The 22,442-nt window shown below is 46.0% G+C and overlaps 2 protein-coding genes and 1 long non-coding RNA gene across 3 annotated transcripts; 2 read left to right on the top strand and 1 right to left on the bottom strand.

Annotated features, from left to right (window-relative positions):
• Positions 1-159: 159 nt before the first annotated feature.
• Positions 160-16,424, bottom strand: LOC137917735 (uncharacterized). Its single transcript, XR_011106671.1, has 4 exons — positions 16,356-16,424; positions 14,996-15,124; positions 302-379; positions 160-216 (listed from the first exon to the last, which is right to left on the bottom strand). It is a non-coding gene; the product is annotated as an uncharacterized lncRNA (long non-coding RNA).
• Positions 587-6,044, top strand: she (Src homology 2 domain containing E). The gene is made up of 6 exons (XM_068760376.1): positions 587-1,030; positions 1,456-1,582; positions 2,823-3,077; positions 3,288-3,657; positions 4,359-4,478; positions 4,866-6,044. Exons 1-6 carry the CDS (start codon positions 587-589, stop codon positions 5,056-5,058), a joined length of 1,509 nt encoding a protein of 502 aa, XP_068616477.1. The 3' UTR covers positions 5,059-6,044.
• On the top strand, positions 9,455-21,605 carry chrnb2 (cholinergic receptor, nicotinic, beta 2). Its single transcript, XM_068760457.1, has 6 exons — positions 9,455-9,515; positions 15,327-15,472; positions 16,452-16,496; positions 17,785-17,894; positions 18,887-20,015; positions 21,453-21,605. Exons 1-6 carry the CDS (start codon positions 9,455-9,457, stop codon positions 21,603-21,605), a joined length of 1,644 nt encoding a protein of 547 aa, XP_068616558.1.
• The last annotated feature ends 837 nt before the right edge of the window (positions 21,606-22,442 follow it).

Here is a 22,442-nt window from a genome sequence, read left to right as displayed (position 1 = left end):
CTTATACTTATCTTTCCAAAGGCGTCTTGGATATTATGACGATTCAGTGCATCTCTTGGAAGGAAACGCCTTCCCGTCACACACACACATACAGCGCCTCCCATTCTCCAGCGACATCCCACAATCTGTGCGCACACATCTTCACTCTTCATCTCATCATCCCTTCATCTGGTCGGCAGGCTGGACGAGTCAACTCACGCTCCGGGAATGGGATCTCTATTGGGTGCGAAGAAAAACTTCTATTTCTTTCGAGTTTACCCTCTGGAGAAGCTACTTTTCAAGTTGCAGGGATAGTTGTTACTGCAGGCAGCAGGGTGGCGACCACACGGAGTCAGGGACCAATGTCTTCCGAGACGCGCCAGAAGCTGTCGGCTAGTTTCTGAGGAGAAAAAAAAAGTCAATTCGGCACCATGGAGTGGTGAGTTGGAGAGATTTGACAGTCACTGAAGGCGTGCGTAAAATCTCTGTGCGTAAAGTTTGGAGTTCTGTCGCACAGGTCAGTTTTAGTCTACTGTGAGAACGTGTTCAATACAAATTATCTTTTTTTAAATTATTTTATTAAAGACCACTTGATAAATTGACCACCATGGCGAAATGGTTCAGAGATTTCCCCATCAACCTGAAGAACGGGAACGAGAGGGCGCGCTCGGCCTCTGAATCGGGTCCACAAACTCGAGCCAAACCCTCGTTTTCTCGAGACAGTCTTAAGGGAAATCATCGCAAAGATGGTGGGGTGGGGGCTTTATCGGTAGGGCGAAATCGGAAAAATTCCGCTTCAGAATTGGGTCGCAACGCGGGTTCTGGTGGGACAGTCTGGGATAGTCTCACAACTGGAAAAGGTCGCAAGAACTCCAAGGTCGAGACTGGGAATTCGGAAGAGAATCGCCAGATGAGGACCTCGAGTTTGGCTCAAGCCTACATTAGCAGGTTGATCAAAGTTAACAAACAAGACAAGACGCCCAAACTCAATGGAATGACTGAGCAGAAACAACCCGAGAACGAAAAGTTCAGATCTGACATTAAAGCCACGGTGAGTATCTTCTGTAGATCCACCTACAGCTAATACCAACAAAATACACCATTTTCCTTTCTACGTATTCGAATGAATCAATCCACGACAGAAGCAACTATAGCATGAAATTAATATTATTGTAAAGTGCACAAAAAGGTTGAGGTCACCTCGCTCCTTTGTTTTCTGTTCATCACCATATAGCCAGTTCCCACCACTCTCCAGAGAACACAATGCAGCGTCAGATCAAACAGCCAAACACAAAGACCTCTTAGCACAACTATTTCTGCCTTTCCCTTCCTTTACCTGCCACTCACAGATTCACTCGCACTCGACGGTATCCCATGCCTGCTCTGTTGTTTCCATGCAGGTGTATTTCACCTTTTTTGTGTAGGTTTAGCACCCAGCTTGGCATTCTGATGAGTTATTTTCCTTCTCACGTGCAGCTGATCATTTTGGAGGACTATGCAGATCCTTTTGATGCCGAGAAAACCAAAGGGCAGAGAGAGGCTGAGAGAGCGGGTGTGAACGATGGGTACATGGAGCCCTACGATGCCCAGGTCATCATCACAGGTGAGCTCCGGCTCGTTCTCGTCTTTATGAAAGCAGTTCAGTACTTCAGCATGTGATTGATCTGGAGTTACTGGACTACAATTGTCTGTTGACAACACAACTACATTTATTTACATCACGTTTTTGACATTCTTGCTAAAGTGCCGTTTTAAAGGAACGTAGAGCCAAACTAGACACTTAGTCTGACGTCCCACCCCGCTGGCGGTAACCATAGGAATAGTGTTGTGCAGGGACAATGGGTGCAGCTTCCTCTTCCAGCTTCCTGTCTCCTGCCTCTGTTTCCTTCGTCCCATTCTCTTTATAGGAAGTTGGCCTCCGTGGCCCCCCAACAGGCACACATTCAGAGCCTACTTTATGGTCCCTTACGTGTGAAAAGAATCGAAAGACTCCCTCGAGTCCACCCTCCGACCCCCCCTCCCGATCTCCCCAATCACTTCCCAGCAGCCAGGAAGTGGCCCCGTCAGCCAGCCAATCAGTGGCTGTGTTGACCTTTACTTCCTGTAGCTCCATTGTTTGGTCGCACAATAGTGCAGACACACAGGCTACCTGTCAGAAAGCAAAGAAACACAACAAGTGAAATTCCAACAAAAATTAACGACATGTCATAACAAACACATTTCAGAGGACAAATTGCGCCCCCATTAGACATTTTAAAAGGCTGCGAGATACCGGCCATTAACTTCCTGTGTTCCTGATAATTAATTAACGCCCATGTAAATCAAATTATCCGCTCAGCTTTACGCAGAGAAAAATCTGTCAATCTCATGCACTGTATGTCTACTTAAAACGTATTTATTGGTATTGTACCGGGTTAACATTCTAATTTTTATGTTGTGTAGTTCAGTCTTCAGACATGAGTACCTAACTAGGGCCATATTTTAACACCAAATATTATACATTGCTACACCATAACCCTAACTAAATGAATAATAATAATAATAATTATATTATTTTGTGCAAAAGTACGTGCAGTCACAATATTGTCAGAGTCAAAAAATATTTTACAGTGAATTCTGTCCCACAAAAGATGCTCAACACCATCATGGCATAGTTTGAAGATGGCTGGATTTAAAGACCACATCTGGTTTTGAACTGATGGCGATCCGTGATATGATACTCCAAACATTCCAACTGTCTGAAAACAGGGAGAAATGTAAAAAACAACAACTTATTTAGTAGCATAATGTGATGACACTAATCTCAACACAATAAACTAATCGCATGGCCTTCCCGCTTCTAGAGGTTCGCAGGCGTGGCTCCAAAGACCTGCTGAAGGTGTGTGTTCTGCTGGACCGAGGCCAGAGAGAGGGGAAGGGGGAGGAGCTGAGGCCCACGCCTCCAAATATCTATGACACCCCGTATGAGGCCGGGCTGGAAGGCGACCGCGAGGGTGTGTGGATCCCTGTCACACGACCAGAGTCCGATGTCCGTCCGGCTGGAGAGTACGAACTGCCCTGGGAGTGGAGAAAGGAGGACATTGTTCGAACGCTGTCAGGTAGAGAAAGGGAGAGGCGGTGGTGCCATGGGAAAGGGTTCAGGGTGTGGAGGAAGGATGCCATGGGATTTATTTGTACAGTAATGCCATAATAAGTGTGTGTTTGCTTTAGAGAGGAAACCAAACAACCCTGCTGAAACCATTTCCAGAGATGCTTTGATAGACTTTTATTTTGAAACGTTGACATATAGTCTGTCCTGCTTCCTTCAGCTCAGTTTGAGGCAGTGGATTGTTCCCCCAGTAAGGAGAACAGTTCAACTGCTGGCCGCCAGCAGCAGCAACAACAACAGCAACAACAACAACAACAACAAAACACTCTGAGGCAGAAGACCTGGAACCATAAAACACTCGTAGCATCGTCTTCATCTTCCTCTTCTTCACCCTCCTTTCCCTCATCTCCTATTCTAAAACTTTCCCCTCTCACACCCCCGTCTCCCTCTTTCCCCACCCGCAAACTCTCACCCCATTCACCGTCCTCCAGTCCCAACAAACCTTCTCCCCCTTCTCCAACCTCCCCCAGTGCCCCACTGGATGGGGAGGCAGCTAAAGTGGACCCCGGCTTGCCCCTCGAGAAGCAGAGGTAAGGAGAGCTAACTTCACCGACTTCTCCACAGAAGGGAGAGAAGAAATGCTGCGTATGTTTAAACACTTCCGTAAGGATAAGACAAGACAAATGGATAACAGCTACCAAATGTTATAATAATGACAATAAAATTATTTTATTTTTGTGTGAGAAACTCTGGAGAAACAGCGCCCTCTTCAGTTGAATTGTAATTCCTTGAACGTTTGATTTGCTCGGTAAAAATGTCACTTGTATTTGACAGAAAATGTAATTTTCAAAGCCTTTTAGTAAAACTCTTTATGCGACGCCCTCCTGATGAGGTGCTGAATAAAAACCTTGGTTCACCCTTGAGGTGAAGCTGGAACAGAGACTCTTTTTGAACGGCGGCGAGCAAGGCCTTTCTTCTGCAAAGGGAACATGTGGTAAACATGCTCAGGGTATTGTGTCTCAGTGTCCCTCGATGCTCCGCAGTGCAGACTGTTTGTCTCTTTGCTCTCCCGAGTTCACATTTGATGCTGTTCGTTCATCCAGTCCATAATACGCAGATTATCTGACCTATTTATGGCAGCGTGAACATTTGCTGGCATCAGAGAGTTTGTTCCTCACATCAGCATCTGTCTCCTTCATCTGTCTCTCACCAATCTTTATCTTGGTATCTGACTTATCTTCATCACCGATGTCTCCCCCCTCCCTCTGACTCCCTCCCTCGCCTCTCCAAGCTGGTATCATGGCAGTGTGAGTCGGCAGCAGGCTGAGGCTCAGCTGCAGCGCTGCAGGGAAGCCAGCTTCCTGGTGAGAGACAGCGAATCAGGAACCAGCAAATACTCCATCGCACTGAAGTGAGTAGAAAGGCTGCGTTTCCTTTGTGTGTGTGTGTGTGTGTGTGGAACAAAATACGTGCACTATATGCTGCAACACCTGCATATTTATTTATGCTGACATTATTATTCACTTCTGTTTTGCTGCTGAATGAGGATAATTCAGTTCAGTCTCTGAATGGGAACATTGTGCTTGTTAACGAAATGTCCTTTCCGGAATATAATATTTTCTGATACACGACGCTGTATGATTATGATGATATTTTGGCACACGCATATCATAATTTTGGGATATAACAGAGAATTTTTAGTCACAACACAAGTTTGAATTTCAGTTCTACAGACTCACAAATGCAACTGTTATAACGCTGCCCCTTCTGACCGTAGCTTTTTGTCTCATTCTATTAGGACCAGTCAGAGTTGTGTGCACATCATTGTGGCCCAGACCAAGAGCGTAAAGGGCTTGGGCTTCACCCTGGATCAGAGCAGCTGTGTCTTCTCTAGCATCTCCGACCTGATCCACCACTACTGCACACACCGGCTGCCTTTCACTGGAGCGGAGCACATGACCCTGCAGCATCCTGTGCCCAGGCCACATTGAACATGCCAAAAGGACAAAGAAACTGGCACATAAATACACATGCCCAAATGCATCTATTTAACACTTGTGCACAAATACACACACAGACATGATCTTGTTATGTATGAATACACACACAGATACACACACACACACACACACACACACAAAGATATGCTGCTTTGGATTTGTCATGTGTACTATGCTAATAATTGTATGCTTGTTTCTCTTCCATGCGCCCTCTAGTGGTTGAAGTTATACGTACATTATAATAAATACTGATTAGACACCATTAGAGCCCTTCTGGCTGTACTGATAGATAAGGGGGAGGGGTCCTTATTTCACACTCTGATATATTTTGTCCCCTGTCTTGTCCAGTGTCTCTTCAGACCATAATTGAGATCATGCAAACCATTCATTTTCTTGAAGGTCAGACAATCATTAATTGTCTCGTCTTTAGTCACTCATCCGGATCCTGGGCCTGGTCCTGGTTTACGCAGGAACTTATCCCAGCTGGCGGAGGCCGAGTATACCCTGGATAAGTCGCCAGTTTATCACAGGGCATCATGCAATCCATTGAATTTATTAAATCCAATCAGATATTTCAAGCAAGTATAGGTATTTATAATCACCTTTAGCGGATGACCTCAGATAAATGTGCTGACATCTTCAATTATTACCATGCCATCTAGTTAGGTGTTGTCTAAATCAATGCACATGATTGGAGAATACCAATTTATCTATCGGACATGGCAGTCAGCCTATCGATCTGTCCTGAAAATTTGCCAATCTCTGTTTCTGTCAATAGAAAGGGCATTATTGTTTAGGAGTAGTGTAAGTGGGAGGGCATATTTATTTTCAACAAATGACTTGCTTTTACCCTAATATGTACCTGTTCATTCAAATGTATGTATGAAATGTTGGATATTGTCAGTTTTCCACCAACTACAAAATTATATGGATTTTTATTATTGTTTCAAGACTGTTTTATTCAGTAAATAAAATAAAACTCATATTAACGGTTCACAGTGTTCTTAATCAGACAGAACATCAGCAAAAAAATAAAATCATAATATCCAAAAATAAAATGAAAGCAGAATTCAAAATGAAAAAGTGAAACAGAGATGAGAAGTTTACCGAAATTAATTTGTGTGTGTTTCTCTTGTAGCTATAAAACCAGTGACCTGAGTGTGAAATCAATTACGTTTTCACACACATGCATACATGTAACACACTCATGCATGTAACACACTCACCTACTTGTAGTCAACAAATAAATGCATGAGCAAACACATGCATGTGCACACATACATGAATAGTATACACACCAATAGCAATTACACACAACCTTAAAAGTGGTATATTTAAAATCCTAACCAACACATATCAAGTGGATTTATTCGTTGGAAGAGTGTGGTAAGAGATATCTTTCCAGTTAACACCAGTAAATTGGTGTGTGTGTCTGTGTGTGTCTGTGTGTGTGTGTGTGTGTGTGCAAGCAGGAGAATGCAGCCATGCCTGCATTTATGTGCGTGCATGCAGTCCTGTTATTTTAGGTGAGTGTGTGTGTGAGAGAGAGAGAGAGAGAGAGAGAGAGGAGTCAGAATGTTCCTGTTCAGGGATTTCCAGGTTGCCATGGTGATTAGTTAGAGAGAGGTGGGGCCATTTCTGTGGGCAAGGGGGAAAGGAAGGAGAGAGAGAGAGAGAGAGAGAGGCTGCAATATTAAAGGAGCTATGAATAACTGCGGCCATAGAGCTATAGCAGCAATGCTAAATGGTTTGTGAATGGAGAGCAGCGACATGTAATTGCACAAACCTCAGATTTAAAGCGATTCCTTCCTACAGTCTGCTAACAGTAGAGTTTGTGTGGACATGTAACATCTCATCGAAGGGTCAGTGTACAGGAATGTGCAGCTTTTTTCTCAAACACTCTTCATCAAGGAATACACATTTGTGTACTTTTCCATGAGCTTGAACCCAACGTTTCTGGTTGAAGAGCCTTTCCTAGTCTTACTCATCCTGCTACCCAGAGTGTCACAAGTGGTAATGTTACACAACAGCAGAAAGCGCCAACTATCACCCCTCCCTCCCTCCCTCGCTCCCTCCATGCGATCTGTTGTGGTTAGTCCTCTTTGTTCTCTTAATTAAATCACAAAATAGGTCAGAACAAACAAGAGGCCTGAGGTGCTGGACACATCATTCTTTCGGTGCTTGTCAGTCGGTTCTTTTGGGAATGCTTCATTTAACCGTCTAGCCTGCAATGTTTACTGGGTACATATCTCTGTGTGGTGAAGAATTTGTTTCTCGTTTTTAATGCCGATTATAATATGAAGCATTGTTTGTTCAAATATGCGTGAGGAAAGTAATCCTATTTCTTTAAGAACCCATCGGGAGATCTGAAAGTGGAATCCACACATAGCTGTCAATAGCGCTGGTTTTCATACCTCAACACATTTAACTGTTTAATTGTTTTACAGAAGAGTGATGATGTGCATAATCAAACTTCAATGCATAATTTGTATCACTTGCATTCTAGATGAACTTCCGGTGCATCAGTGGTGGAGGATTTAGATTTTCAGAAAAACAGATGGAAGATGGAACAAAATTACTATTTTATCAAACGTATTTGTCGATTATTATTGTTGCTGTCTTCACATGTAGGAAGTGATTTGTGAGAGGTAGAAGTAATTTCAATTACCTGTCATACCATAGGATTACTTCAACTACAAAGTGATGACATGTTTGATGTGTAAAACCCCAGAAAATGTAGTAAATAATTACAACAAATAAATTAATAACATTAATACTTCAACACATCAACTCATTTGTACTTAACCAGTCTGTTTCTCAGATATAATATGTATGTCAGAAAAACAGGAAGTACTTGGAGTCAGCATGAGACAGAATAACGACAGACAAAGAGGAAAGAAGTGAAGAAGAATGTGTGTGTGTGTGTGTGTGTGTGTGGGGGGGGGGGGGTTAAGGGAAGACAAGCACTTGTGGGGGTCCCAGCTTTTAAATAATTCAGCGAGAGACTCACAGCACTCAGAGCAGAGGAGGAGCACTGTCAGGTCATCTCATTCACTGCAGAGGAGAGATAGAAAGAACTGTAGGGAGGGAGAGAGAGCGAGAGAGAGAGAGAGAAAGAGGAGTGAGAGAGTGAGAGAAAGACAGAGAGAGTTGGGAGGAGTGACAGAGAGAAAGAGAAAGAGAGAGAGGAGGAGTGAGAGAGTGAGAGAAAGACAGAGTGAGTTGGGAGGAGTGACAGAGAGAAAGAGAGAAAGACAGAGAGAGAGAGAAAGAGAGGGGGAGAGGGGAGGCATGTATAAAGATAGCAGAAGAGAGAATGTTTGACTGTTTGCATGCATATGCACATTTGTGTGTGTGTGTGTGTGTCTGTACCGTGAGCCGTGCGCACTATTTTCTTGCGTGTCAGTGATGAAAATAGACAAAATGAAGGAGAAACAGGTCGTTTCCTCCTGGAGCTTTCTGGTTTCTCTTAGTCGCCATGGCAACTGCATCCTCCCTCCATCATGCCCTCCTGGTTACTTAGTTGACTCCCATCTCTTCCTGCCTGCCACCCACACGCCTTTTATTCTGCTCTTCGCCCTCCCCCTGCCATCACCAACCAGCTCAGTTTATATATTTCTATTGATGACATGCTGGAACGATGTTGCAGAATATACGCTCATCCATACTTTTACTTAGCTCCTCCCCCTTCCTGTCCTCTTCATTCTTCCGTCTCCATCCTTTCTATCCGGCTCCTGCATGTTGGTTTGGAGCATTTTGGCGCTTTTGTGCAGTAAATCGAGCAATTTGTGTTAGACACTGAATCGCTGTCATACTGACCTATTGAAAGGATTCATGCAGAGTGCTGAAACATCTATTGATCCATGTGAACTATTACACAACAAGGACTGAATTTGTTTGAAATAAACATCTCAAGAGGCATGAAGAAGTCAGCGCAGATGTTATCATATTTAGAGCCTTTCCTCGTGACTGCTTCATGAACATTTCAGGTATAAGATTATGTTTGTCCTGAAGTTAAAGCTGAAGCTGAAGCGGAGCGACGTGAAGCTGCATGGCCGGGGCCGCTGCGTGACTCCGTGCCCCCCCCCCCCCCCCCCCCACCAACCTGCGCCTCCGCGCTCCCAGCCCCCCCCAGCGCGACGCAGCGCTGAGCGTGTCCGCCACCGACAGCCAGCATCGCACCATCCAGCGCCGAGCTCACCTGGCCCAACCGAGAGACTTTTTTTTTTTTTTTTTTACCTCCCTTTGAGGGAGAAGAGCGAAGACGTGACGTCACGATGCCAGGTAGTGACTGACCGGGGGGGGGGGTGTGTCACGCTACGGGGCGGCCCCTCCATCCCGGTGAACACCTTTCTGGCTCAGAGGGCACGCGGACGCGCCTGAGACGATGGACGGCGGGCGGACGCCGCTGCTGCTGCTGCCGCTGGGGCTCCTCGTCATCGCGGGAGGTGAGTAGCTGCGTCTAATCCGGGCTCCATCGACGCGCGCTCGTGGGCGCATCGTCACACTTATAGCGCCGCAAACACAAAGAAATCACGGGATGGACGCAGAAGCGAGATGCTGAGGAGAGGCGGAGGTGTTTCTTCCAGAACGGCAGCGCGCGCGCGGCGGAATGATGGATGAAAACATTCCACGGAGCGCGTCACCGAGAAATGCTCCGAATAGTTCGTTCAGAGTCTTTGCTTTCACTTTTGAAACCTTTTACATGATTTATTTGTCGGACACAGATAAATCTCTACCCCCCCCCCCCCCCCCCCCCCCCCCAGCTCATTAACCCCGAGGCCTTCCTTTGAGTGGGCAGGTTAATGAGAAAAATGACATCCTGTCCTTAAAGTGTCATCCTGCAGCGGATGGACTAGTTACTATAGTTACTATGGTTACTATGGTCTCTTTTCTTTTTGTTTTGGACATGGAGAGATTGTGTCGTCTTTATTACGACGCTGTTGCTGCCTGCATTCAGAGCAAATGAGGCACGTGTTCGGACGTATTTCATCTCTATGGGTTTAATTTGGTGTAGATGGTGAGGATTTGTCCCAGACAGAGCGGATTAAAACGCAACAACTGACTGCTTGATTTATAGCCGCCTTAATATTTGCAGCCAAATCCATAGCAGTGACAGGGAAGAGGCCAGCTCAGTGGCTCCAAGCAAAAAGGCTGTTTGTCACAGCCTGTGTAACGCACATAACCCCACAGCCCCCCCCCCCCCCCCCCCCCTCAGCTCACACACACACGCCTGACCATCTGCTTCACTTTGACTGACTCTTCTTCATCACCCATGGCGACAACATGCTCCTGCGTTCTTCCTGTCACACAAACATTCTTAGGATTTATGTCCGTAATGCTGTTCATCAGAATCCACCCAGCGATGCTTTGACCTCCTTTGACCTTCCACTTGTCATTTCAGGCACCAGCTCACAGTGTAAAAATACGTATCATTGGGGTTAGAGTTCAATGCTACCAGCATTAAATATCACTTAAAGCAGGGGACTATACAAATGAGTCATGTTTCCCTTAAGGGAAGAGAATTCTTATTTGCATCATCGTCAGAGATTATCAACACACAAAAAAAACATGGAAGAAATGTCCAACGTGGATGCCCCCCCCCCCCCCCCCCCCGGAGTGTGGGAGTAAAGAAATCCCTGACAAATAGGCGACTCAACACGCAAAAAACAACAAACAGGAACTTTTCTCATTACAGACTTTAACATGCAGAGAAACGAACAGCATCTCTATCCCTCCCTGCAACGTGCAAGGACGTCCAAGGGCGCCCCCCCCCCCCCCCCACCTGTCGTACACATGGCCGTGAGGATGTAGCGGCCCTGCTGTGTGAGGAGGATGTCTCTTGTCATCTCCCCCCTGCAGGCCATGCATAATAAACAGGTCTGTGGTGCTGAGCTGACCTCACGGAGGAGGCTACTGGATATGAAGCTTGTATTCGCTCTGCAGCGGCGCCTCCATCAGCTGCATCTCAAAACAGACATACGTGATGCATCCTGTCATGTGCTCTCTGCTCGTGCCCGTGACCTTTGTGCTGCGCTCTCTGGATATCAGCTAACCATTTTCAATGCAGTGCAGACGTCACTCGTCTTCTGCACATCAAAACCTCTCTTTCTCGCCATCGCCGTCTTTCTGTCGCTTCCTGTCTGCATCCCGCTATCCCTGTTTTGCTCTGGCTTTTGGACTGACTCCCCAAAAACGGCAGCAACAGGATCCGATTGGCACGGAGGGGCTGCATCTGCGGTTAGAAAGGCACAGCGGTCGTACCGCAGAGGCCCGCAAGTCGTGTGTGAGATGCCGTGTGTAAAACTGTGAGCTCTCATGTGTGATTTGCGCATGTCAACGGATGCGCAACAGTAGGAAGGCACAGCAGTGTGTGGCCCTGGAGATCAGAGGGAGGCAGAGCGGGCGCTCAGAGCTTTAACGGCAATGGAGGAGAAGAGTCGGATGTAGGAGACGTTTGGTTAGGAATATTTAAGACACAAAAGGCTTGTGTACATCTAAAAGTGCTCAGGTGTGGAAAAGCAAGCAGAAAGCAGCAGAAACAAAAAGAAATGTGGTCCGATTTGGATCATTTCTTAATTTCTTCCTCGAGACAAGATGTGAGCGCAGACGTGACATAAATATACTTTTATTTCTGTTAAAACAGACGGCCTGGAGATTTACGGGCATCTGAATAATAGCTCAAATAATAGCTGCTGTGAGAGACATTAGGCCATTCAAAGGATGTATTTTATTACAATCCTTGAAATATGCACCACTAGAAAACCAGACCATCCATCACCCAGCAGCTGAGCTCCTCGGGCTGTAAATAACACAAATAACCCGTCTTTTATTCCCCCAATATGAGGATTAGTGGACATTTTAAGTCAGACCGTGCTGCTTTCATACTGTCAATCCTTTTGTAGTCTAAAACCGATGACGTGACACGTTTGATTATATTTATACATCAAAAAAAAACATTCAGACCAAACCACATTTTTGACTGCGCTAAGAATAAAATGTATTTTTAGTTTTGTAAGATTTCATGATGCTGACTAAAAAAAGAACATGATACTATTCAAAAGCCTCAGAGGAGTTTTGGAGTTCAAGGTCAGTACCTTGATGAATTATAGCTAAACATGAATGAGTTCAAAAGTATCTGCTCTACTCTTGAGTGGATGACGCAGCGAGGCGCTGACAGCTGCCACCTTCAGTGTCCTTAGATGTTCAGCCAACATTAAAGATGGTGCAAATATGCTTTGCTTTGTTGTTGCTCGACACTTCAGCCCCCCCCCCCCCCCCCCCCCCCCCGTAACAACGGAACAGCAGAACGGACGCTACAGCCCCAGTCGATCAATGGATCTCTCCATTACCGATTTAAGAATATTTCAGCATAAATGGTCCCAAGTGCAGGGCGGGTAGAAAAGAGGCCAAAGCCTGACCCGTCCTTCCTTCCAATCGCTTCTCCTCCGAGTCAGCCGCGTGTAGAGATCATCACTGTCAGAGGCTTCGCAGGACGATTCAATTTAGGTCCCTAATTTTTAGTCTTTGCTGTGCAAAGTGAGACGGACTTTCTGATGTTTGTCAGTCATAATAGGATGAAAGACCGCCGCGGACGTAAATCCCAACACAGCTACCATCTCAGATTTGTTATTTTTTTACCTTTAATGTTTCACTGAATGTGTGTGTATGCGTGTGTGTTTGCACGTGCATTGTGGTGTGTAACTATCCCAGCTAAAGGAGTCTAATGGGGGAGCCCTGCTGAAATATTCATAGTGTCACATTAAGTTTTCAATCATTGCACTGGAAAACAACCAGAAACATCACAGCCGCTCAGTTTTAGCCTTTAGCGCGACACACTGCCGTTTGATTAGGAGCATTACCAAGCAGCGATGAAGAAAAAAAAGAAGATGACCATGTTTGTGCAATGATTAGGCTGGAGTGTGTGGATATTTTCTGCCGGCTTGAAGACAACCAGAATAGACTGATGCCATAAGATGCTGTAGTCTAGCTTCTCATCCTGAGGCTCATGCAAGCAACACATTTTAGTCAAATGAAACTAAAGGCTTTACGTAATCCATCATCATCATCATCATCATCATCATCATCATCATCCAGCATCATCTATTTCTGGCATTTTATGTTCGTGATGCAAAATAATTAGGATTTTGTATCTCCAATAAGGTTTGCATCAGCATCCATGCAGTGGTTAGTGAGTCCGCCGATTAATGGGAAGGTATTCAAACTGCTGAAAGAAGCAGCTCACTAACTAGTGGCCCTCCTAATACGCTGTTTACAAAGGAGGACAGCCAAATATCAATTAGAAAAACAAGGCATTAAGTTAGCCTCAGGCTAGTTTTAGCATGCTGCTTGCTTTATGAGCAGGCCTGATGGAAACGTAGCTCTTCCCCGCTCCATCATTGTTTAAGTGAACTGCGTTAGCCTTCTGTCTCGTCCGACAGTGTTATTGCCTTGTGCTTCTGGGAACAATATACATTACTCATATGCTTCAGACGCAGACTGTAATGCTTATTTCCCTCATGAATGCGTGCACACGAGAAGACACACACACACACATGCTGTATAGAAATGTAAAAAGCAGTGGCGTACAATGAACAACCTGAACGCTACACACGTGTGTTGACTGGGTTAGCGAGAGAAGGGGCAATAAATGGACAGTGGCTGTCAGCGATGGGAAGATGGAGAGAGCGGGGAAGAGAGAGCGAGGGAGGGTGTCGGGGGGGGGGGGGGGGGCGCAGCTTGTATGATGGAGAGAGAGAGATGGAGATGGAAGAGACACAATAAAAGACAAAATCAGGGGATTAATAAAGGAGGAATGAGGAGTGGGTGTTCAATTTTGGGAGCACGACTGGAGTCCTCGTTGATCCTGAGTCTGATGTTATCATTCCTGGTCGGATAGCTCAGCGGCTACGGAGTAAAATGGGGAGGGGGGATCAGCGAGGTAATAAAGATCAGAGACATCCAGGCAGCGATGATGTCTGGAAAAGTGAGGTCTCTATAAACAACTATAAATCCATATTTCATCTGCAGCCAAGGATTTCTTAGTCATTGATTAATTTGTGTCATTTTTTTTTTATTAATCTGCTACAATTGTATTTAATTCAATGAAATTCTCATCACAACATTCCAAAGGCCGACAAGGTCATGCCTTCACCAACCAGTGAACCGAACCAGAGTTATTCAGGGAGCGGAGAAGTGGAGCAGAAAAGCTCAGATCGAAAATTGGATTTTTATTATCGGATAACTTCGTGTTTCCAAAAGAAATAAAACACGTAATAAAACAAAGTGCACACAAAAAAGAGCAAGAGGAAATAAATCCATGTTAATAAATGTAGCATACAGCAGCTACAGATGACCATCCTCGTGCTCACTTTTTCTGTTGACAGTGTTTTAATAAACTGCCCACAGGCGTTTCGGGTTTTTACGTGCATCTTGTGTCATGTTTGTTCTTTTCCACACAACGTCTCTGATGTTTGCAAGGTTATAATCCATTAAGAACATCAGTCACTTTGATCTTTCCAAACAGGGTCTTAAATCGTCACACCCATCACATCAGCACAAAGTGCGGCTCTCTCGTAACAGGGGGAATGATTATATACTCCTAAATCAAGTTTCATTCCAATTTAAGGCTGATTGATGTGTATAAAAACCACCTTTAAGGCTGACTCATTTCTCCGAATGTCGTGTTTGTTTTTCCGCACCATTAATAACCTCTGAAACAGCAGGTTCAAATATGACAACACTGATGCAGCGTTTAGCAGCCATCAGCCTGTGTTTATCTTTGGGGGGGGGGAACCTGTGAGGGATCTCTGAGATGGAAAAGACGCCGCACAGGAGCAAGCAGATGTCAGAGAGACCAGGGGTGCATGGCAGGAGAGAGGAAGGGAAGGTGCAGCCGAGGAGAAGGGATGGAGACTGGTTGACTCACTCATGTGACGTCAGTCCTTGTGAAGTGTGTGCCGAGCTGCGCTGACGTGCTCCAGCCGGCAGTGATGAGTAATTCCATGCTTCAGAGGCTTTGCATTCCCAGCACACATGGATAGCCAAGCCCTCGGAGCTAGCAGAGAGGGCCAAACACAAAAAAACACAGCAGCATCACTCATTTCCTGCTCTTGTAAGATTTCATCTGATGTGATGAAAATCTCTCTTTAAAAAAAAAAATGCAGAGAGACGCAGATGGCTGCAACTTTTTTTTTTTTTTTTGTCTCATGATAGAGGCAGCTGATGATGCTGATGCTGATAATGTGTTCCCGTTGCAGGCGGCCTCGGGGCAGACACAGAGGAGCGGTTGGTGGAGCGTCTCCTGAATCCCACGTACTACAACAAACTGATCCGTCCTGCCACTAATGGCTCAGAGCTGGTTACCGTGCAGCTGATGGTGTCTTTGGCCCAGCTCATTAGTGTGGTGAGTGTGAACGCGCACGCCTGGGATTCTGGGTTTCAATCAGGGATCACTATATATATATATATATATTCATAAACCAAGATGTTATTTACGATTTCATTTAGTAAAAGTGTGGAGCACCAACGCTGACGATCGCCATCGTATAAATCTCCTTCAATTGTAACGTCATTTTACAGTTAAAGAAAATGAAGTTGTCTAACGGTGGGAACCCGAGGACATTCGAAGTCTAATTATCATTTGGCCGTGAACCAATCTGTTTCACAAAGACTGGTAATGGAAATCGCAACGGCAACCAATAGAGACGAGGCGTATAACAAAGCAGCATACAGCATCACTTTGTAAACAACATGGTAGAAAGCTTTCTTCCTCCCCTCGGAGGGTGAGGAGTTCCGGGAACTCGTGTTTCCAATTTATAGCCATTGATTTTCCTCCTCTCTATGTTAGCCTTTAGCTGCTACTAGCGGCTGTTTAAAGCTCCAGGTGTGGCTGCCACCCGCAGCACGCCATTAAAATGTCACTTCCCGTCCTGTCTTACGCCTCGCCGCCTTCGTTCTGTTGATGGATGGAACTGTCACAGCGTGTTACTGATGCAGGACATGCATGTTAATCGACCATGCTGCAGCTGAGTGGGAGAGGCAATTGTTATCCCCCAGCATGCAATCTGGGACATTAAAGTGATCGTTTCAAAATGTCTGTCAATCTAGCGATCCATCTGTGCACAATTTTTTGGGTTTCCAGAAGATAATAAAAACAAAAACGTTGTTATATTATATTTGTTTGTTATATTTACAATAATGTGTTCTTAAACACGTTTGATGAAAGATCCTGTCGGATTGTTCATCGAAGTGTAAAGTCTGCTGTTCTTAAAGTCAGCATATCTCACCTTTTGATGCTGAACACACACTTCAAGGTGTCCATAAAGCTCTACTGGATCCGCGCTACAACCACAGTGTGTAATGCGTGTCCCCTTCTTCCACAGCATGAAAGGGAACAGGTGATGACCACCAATGTCTGGCTAACACAGGTGAGGCTTCCTGCTCTTCTTCTTGTCCTCTTGTCCTAACAAAGTAAACAGCAAAAACAAAGCCGAAATATTACAAACACGGAGAGCAAACATTTGCTTTGATCTCAGATTTCACCTTCACCGTTTCTGATCCGGTGGCGGGTAGAACTTATATGAATAGTTCCTTTTCTCTGTGAACTATTCTAAACTAGAAAACGACAATCAGAGATTGCAGACCTTCGCCTCCAAAAGACTATTGGATCTTGTGAGACAGTAAACAGGACTTCCGGATCAGAGGAGCCAAACCTGCTCTAGCTTGCTGCTCCGGAACGTACTACAAGACTCCTTCTGGACTCTTTTCCCATCATGCCATTCGTGTCCCTCCCTCTTAAAGTGGCAGTTTACAGCAGAGGCATGATTCCAGATGTAAAAATAATTCCAGAATCTGGATCCAGATCCGGATCAACGCCATTCTCGGGGAGGACTGAGCCACGGACAGAACCTTGCTTGTGTAAAAATGTCAAGTCGATTGGGTTCCTAGTTTTTGAGTTATGCGCTCGGACAGACAAACAGACAAACAGACAGACAAACGCACCCAATTGCAATACCCTCGCTTCCGCTTCGGCGAGGGTAACCACACTTGACATTATATAATCAGGGCAGATTATGTTGTTGCACCAGGAGACCGCATGAGCAGTGGCCCAAAGAGGCGTCCGTGCGGTTCTACGGTTGAGGCCGTCCGATTCTATTCCACACTAGTGAAGTGTCAGACGTACAGTAACTGATGAAACCTGACTAAACCCCAACCTGAACTCATGCTGTGACTGTGACTGACCTGGGAACCTCTCCTACATGGCTGGCACTGTACGCTTACAGCTGAGGCCTCGAACATGGTAGGATACGTAGGTGTGCACATTTACACACGCTGGTTACACGGGCGCGTTCACCCACACACACGACATCGGCTTGCTTTTGAGAGCAGGTGTTAGAACAAATCACAGAAACATACTGCATGTTGAGTTTAGAGTTTAGATCAGCCGTCTCTCAAGGAAGTATTGTACTGGTCCCTGTACTGGTCCTTGTACTGGTCCTTGTACTGGTCCTTGTACTTGTTCTTGATGTGGTTGAAAACCATTCAGGGATCTAATAATCATGCAAATGTTGAGAGGCCGGTAGCTCATGTGTCATATTATGTGGATAGACAGAAGAAGATGGATAGAAGCACCTCCTCTGCTCCGCTGCTCCCGAAACGTCGTCCTGCTGCAGATTAGCGATAAATCACTGTTTTTTTCTTTTTATCGGCCCTCAGGAGTGGCAGGATTATCGCCTGACTTGGGTCCCTGAGGAGTTTGATGGAATGCTGAAGGTCAGACTGCCCTCTAAACACATCTGGCTGCCTGATGTGGTGCTCTACAACAAGTGAGCCTCTCAATCGAACACCTCCACCGAAAATGTGCGCCGTCTCATTAATACTGCATGCAGAATAGTCAAACGACAACCACCAGCAATGGAAGCCACTTTGGTTTTGAGCATCAGTTAGGTGTCAGCCTGTGGTCATTTGTCATGTCATACTTAAAATGCAGGCCTGCCACACACACACACACACACACACACAGGGAGAGATGAACACAAATAAATGCTGTTATTTCAGTTCATCTTTGTTATTGTTGGTGGATTGGGACGCTTGTATTGTGCAAGTCAATGCATATCCAGTCGCAGTAGATGCATACAGATACCTAACTAGAATGGATGAAATCATAATCCAATTATTACACCACAATCCACCGAGACGTGTGCATCATTGATGGCTCCTCTCAGGGTTCTGTTAAAATAAGTAAAAAAAATAATCTGTTAAATAGTTTTCATGCAATCCTGCTAACAGTCAGGCACAGACAAAAAAAAACACAGGGCCTCCTCGGTGGATAAGAGACACTTTTTTCCTGTTGTGAGGTGTAAAATATGTGATGCTTGTGTGTTCTGCCTCCAGAAATAAGGAAACGAGAGAGAGAGAGAGAGAGACTAGTGCTCTGGTGCTGCCTGGAATAGTTTTCAATAATTTAATCAAAAGCCAAGTTAAAGGAATATGCAACGTGAGAGCACAATATACTGTAAATATACTTTTCATTTTACTCAGCCCACTTTAAAATCAAGCTTAAGGCAGTGCCATAAAAACTGTGTCGTACTCTAATACATGAGCCGTAGACCACTAGTTCCGTTTTAGAGGAAATTCTACCGTTCTGCTCGATGCAAATCAGATCATCAGATCAGGATAAAATGATCATGTTAATCCCAGATTGTGTTTTGAAGCCACATTCGACGTTTATGCCAGTGTCATATTGAATGAAACGCCATAAAGATTCTGTTTAGATCTGATAGCCCCGTCTCTTTATCGCGTCTCTCGCCCTGCTCAGTGCTGATGGGGTGTACGAGGTTTCATTCTACTCCAACGCGGTGGTCTCGTACGATGGAAGCATCTTCTGGTTGCCCCCGGCCATCTACAAGTCGGCGTGTAAGATCGAGGTCAAGCACTTCCCCTTCGACCAGCAGAACTGCACACTTCGCTTCCGCTCCTGGACCTACGACCGCACCGAGATCGACCTGGTGCTGCGCGCCGACGTGGCCAGCATGGACGACTTCACGCCCAGCGGGGAATGGGACATCATCGCGCTGCCGGGCCGACGGAACGAGAACCCGGCCGATCCCACCTACGTGGACATCACGTACGACTTCATCATTCGCAGGAAGCCCCTGTTCTACACCATCAACCTCATCATTCCCTGCGTGCTCATCACTTCCCTGGCGATCCTTGTCTTCTACCTGCCGTCGGACTGCGGCGAGAAGATGACCCTCTGCATCTCCGTGCTGCTGGCGCTCACCGTCTTCCTGCTGCTGATCTCCAAGATCGTCCCGCCCACCTCCCTAGACGTCCCTCTCGTGGGGAAGTACCTGATGTTCACCATGGTCCTGGTCACGTTCTCCATCGTCACCAGCGTCTGCGTGCTTAACGTACACCACCGCTCGCCCACCACGCACACCATGCCCCCGTGGGTCAAGCTGGTGTTCCTCAACAAGCTCCCTGCCTTGCTCTTCATGCGGCAGCCCAGGAACAGCTGCGAGCGCCAACGGCTGCGCCAAAGAAGGAGGGCCCAGGAACAGAAGGATGGTGGGCGCGGCGGGGAGGCCGGGGCCTTGATGGTTGGACTCGGGCTAGCCAACGCTAGCGGGAATGGAGGGGGGAACTCCACAGGGGTGTTCAGCAAGGAGGACAGTGAGCCCTGTACCTGCTATGTGAACCGGGCATCTGTTAAACAGTTTGGAGGGGATCTAGGAGGTGCAGGAGGGGGATCCACGGACGGTCTTAACAGGGTGAGGGAGGGCCGGGAAGGAGGCTCCAGTAGCCTTCCACGGGGGAAGCAAGCAGCAGCAGGTCCTGCTCTGACTCAGGCCCTGCTGGCTCAAGCCTGCCCCGGGTTTGAGGAGGCTGTGGAGGGAGTGCGTTTCATCGCCAACCACATGAAGAGTGAGGATGACGATCAGAGCGTGAGTATGATAATGTCCCGATGTTCAATCAGCAGCATCACAGGCGTGCCGACGTGCTTAGCAGAGCACAACCGACACGTCACTTTTGGTATCTTTATACATTTTATTGATTTTTGAATCCGTAAAAATGTGAGTTTTCAATGTTAAAATTAAATATTTTGTCTTGACCTCATTCTGGATCCGATCCAGTTTAAATATAGACGTCCCCACTGTACATGACTGTGTCAAATTTCATACACATCAGTCAATAATCAACCAAGATATTGAGGAACTAATTTTGAAGCTCCATTGACTGCAATGTTAACAAAAATGTCAAACTGATCCATAATCCAGGATCTCTTCTGGATCATTCCCAACATTTCCTGAATATGTAATCAAGCTTTGAGTCATCTTGCTAACAGTTTGTTTCACTCGTTCTCATCAGCGTCACTAAGGCATGCTTTCAGAATGTAAATCCACCAGTAAACCCTCGGAAGCTACATTCCCGGGACTAAACATCAAGATAAGCACAGTTAACGACTCGCTGCAGAACTTTGTTGGGATCGCTTAGCAGCTAAAGAGTTGGCTTCTTCTGATTGGTTGAAAACTGAAAAAGGGAGGTGCTGAACGAAGAGTAAATATTGGACTTTTACTCATCAGTTAGCCCGAGGCAGGAATGCAAAGGCTGCTCCGCGATGACTGGGTGTGTCTAAAGAGAAACCTCACCTGACCTTGGTTTTGAGCACCGTGACCAGTACAATATAAAATAAATATGTTTGCTTTGACTCAGGCTTACTGGTCTGGAGGCTCCTCTGTCTACAAACAGGAATTCTGATCTTCATTGCTCTGCGTGGGCCAATAGGATAAAGCAGAACGCATCCTGAGTAGCGCTGATCTCTTACCAAGTGTCGTTAAACTCTGCCTTTTGAAATGCACGAACACAAGAAGAGAAGACAGATCTGATGACGCGCTCCTCCTAACCCTCTGAATATTCTGCACAGACCTGCGCTGGTATCAGGATTAGGATGGTTTATTGTGTCTCCTCCAGGCGTTTCCGGAGAGCAGCTCTCTCTCTCTCCTGGAATGAAAGAAACAGACACAGGAAATAGCAACCCTCTGTGATCCCTTCCGTCATCACCCTAGTTACCGGCCTTCACGCCGCCCCGCTGTAAAGTCCTCCCCCTCCCTGCTCAGTGGACGGCGTGTCAACCCGTCCCCTCCTGATCCCACCTCTGTTTGCTCGTCTCCCACTGTCCTCCTCCTCCTTGACTCCTGTCGGACCTCATCAGAGCTGTGAGGCAGAGCGAGTCCCCGTTCCCATTAACCCTTCACCTCCATTAATTCAGAGCATCGGGAAAGGCTGAAGAGGAGATAGGGGATTACTATAAAACAGTTTGACTGTGATAACCTTAACCTCTCTCTCTCTCTCTCTCTCTCACCCCCTCCCCCAATCCACAGGTGAGTGAGGATTGGAAGTACGTTGCCATGGTGATTGACCGCCTCTTCCTGTGGATCTTTGTGTTTGTGTGCGTGTTCGGCACAATGGGCATGTTTCTGCAGCCACTCTTCCAGAATTACACAGTCAAGACCATCACCAGCCCACCGGGCTGACCGATCACAGGCTACCAACAGGATGAGGGACAGCCCCCCCCCCCCCAACCAATCAGCACAGCAGGACAAACGCTGGAGGTGTGGGGGTGTGGGGGGGGTCTGGGTTAAAGTGTGTCAACTGGACAGGAACCAGAACTGGAGCTAAACAGCGATCACATCCATTACCTTTATAGTGATGTTTTTTGAAACGAACATTTGAGACAAAGGACGCATCGTACTCCTCCCTGCGTATGTTTTCTTTTTGTCCAGTTGTTTAAGGACTGGCCTCCCTTTTCTGGTGAATAGGTCCCTGCTCTGTTCTTCAGCCGCTCACAGAGCGAAGACGATCTGATTTACTCCCTATTGAACTCTTTGGCATTCTGATTCCGACAATCAACGCTTTGGAATTGACGCTTTCTGCTTTCTGACATGCCCGCCTTCAACTACACATTCATAACATTGACTGATGTCAGCAGGAGCCAATCAGAAAGGGAAGAGACGTTCACATTTTGATTCATTTGATCAGAAATCCACTGCGTCAGTGAGTCGAGTCAACATACAGTACTTTATGATAGCATAGCAACATGCCACAGTATAGCATTAGTAGTATATTATTAAGATTTCTCTATGTGTTAGCTCATCCAGGGGTCTGCTGCAGATACAGAGGCTGTGGTATATTGTATGATTGTATAGATCAAACCAGAATGTGACTTGTACACAAACGCGTTATGTGTACAAGCAACAGATTGTGATGGAAAATACATAGATGGGATAGAATTAAAGAAAGAGCCCGGATGCATTATTAGATAAGTAAATGGATAAAGTAATAGATTATGCATGGGGAGTTTTCTTACTTAA

Source organism: Brachionichthys hirsutus, chromosome 3, assembly GCF_040956055.1.
Source record: "Brachionichthys hirsutus isolate HB-005 chromosome 3, CSIRO-AGI_Bhir_v1, whole genome shotgun sequence".
NCBI classification, from domain to species: Eukaryota; Metazoa; Chordata; class Actinopteri; order Lophiiformes; family Brachionichthyidae; genus Brachionichthys; species Brachionichthys hirsutus.
This window is presented reverse-complemented; position numbering and strand designations above follow the sequence as displayed.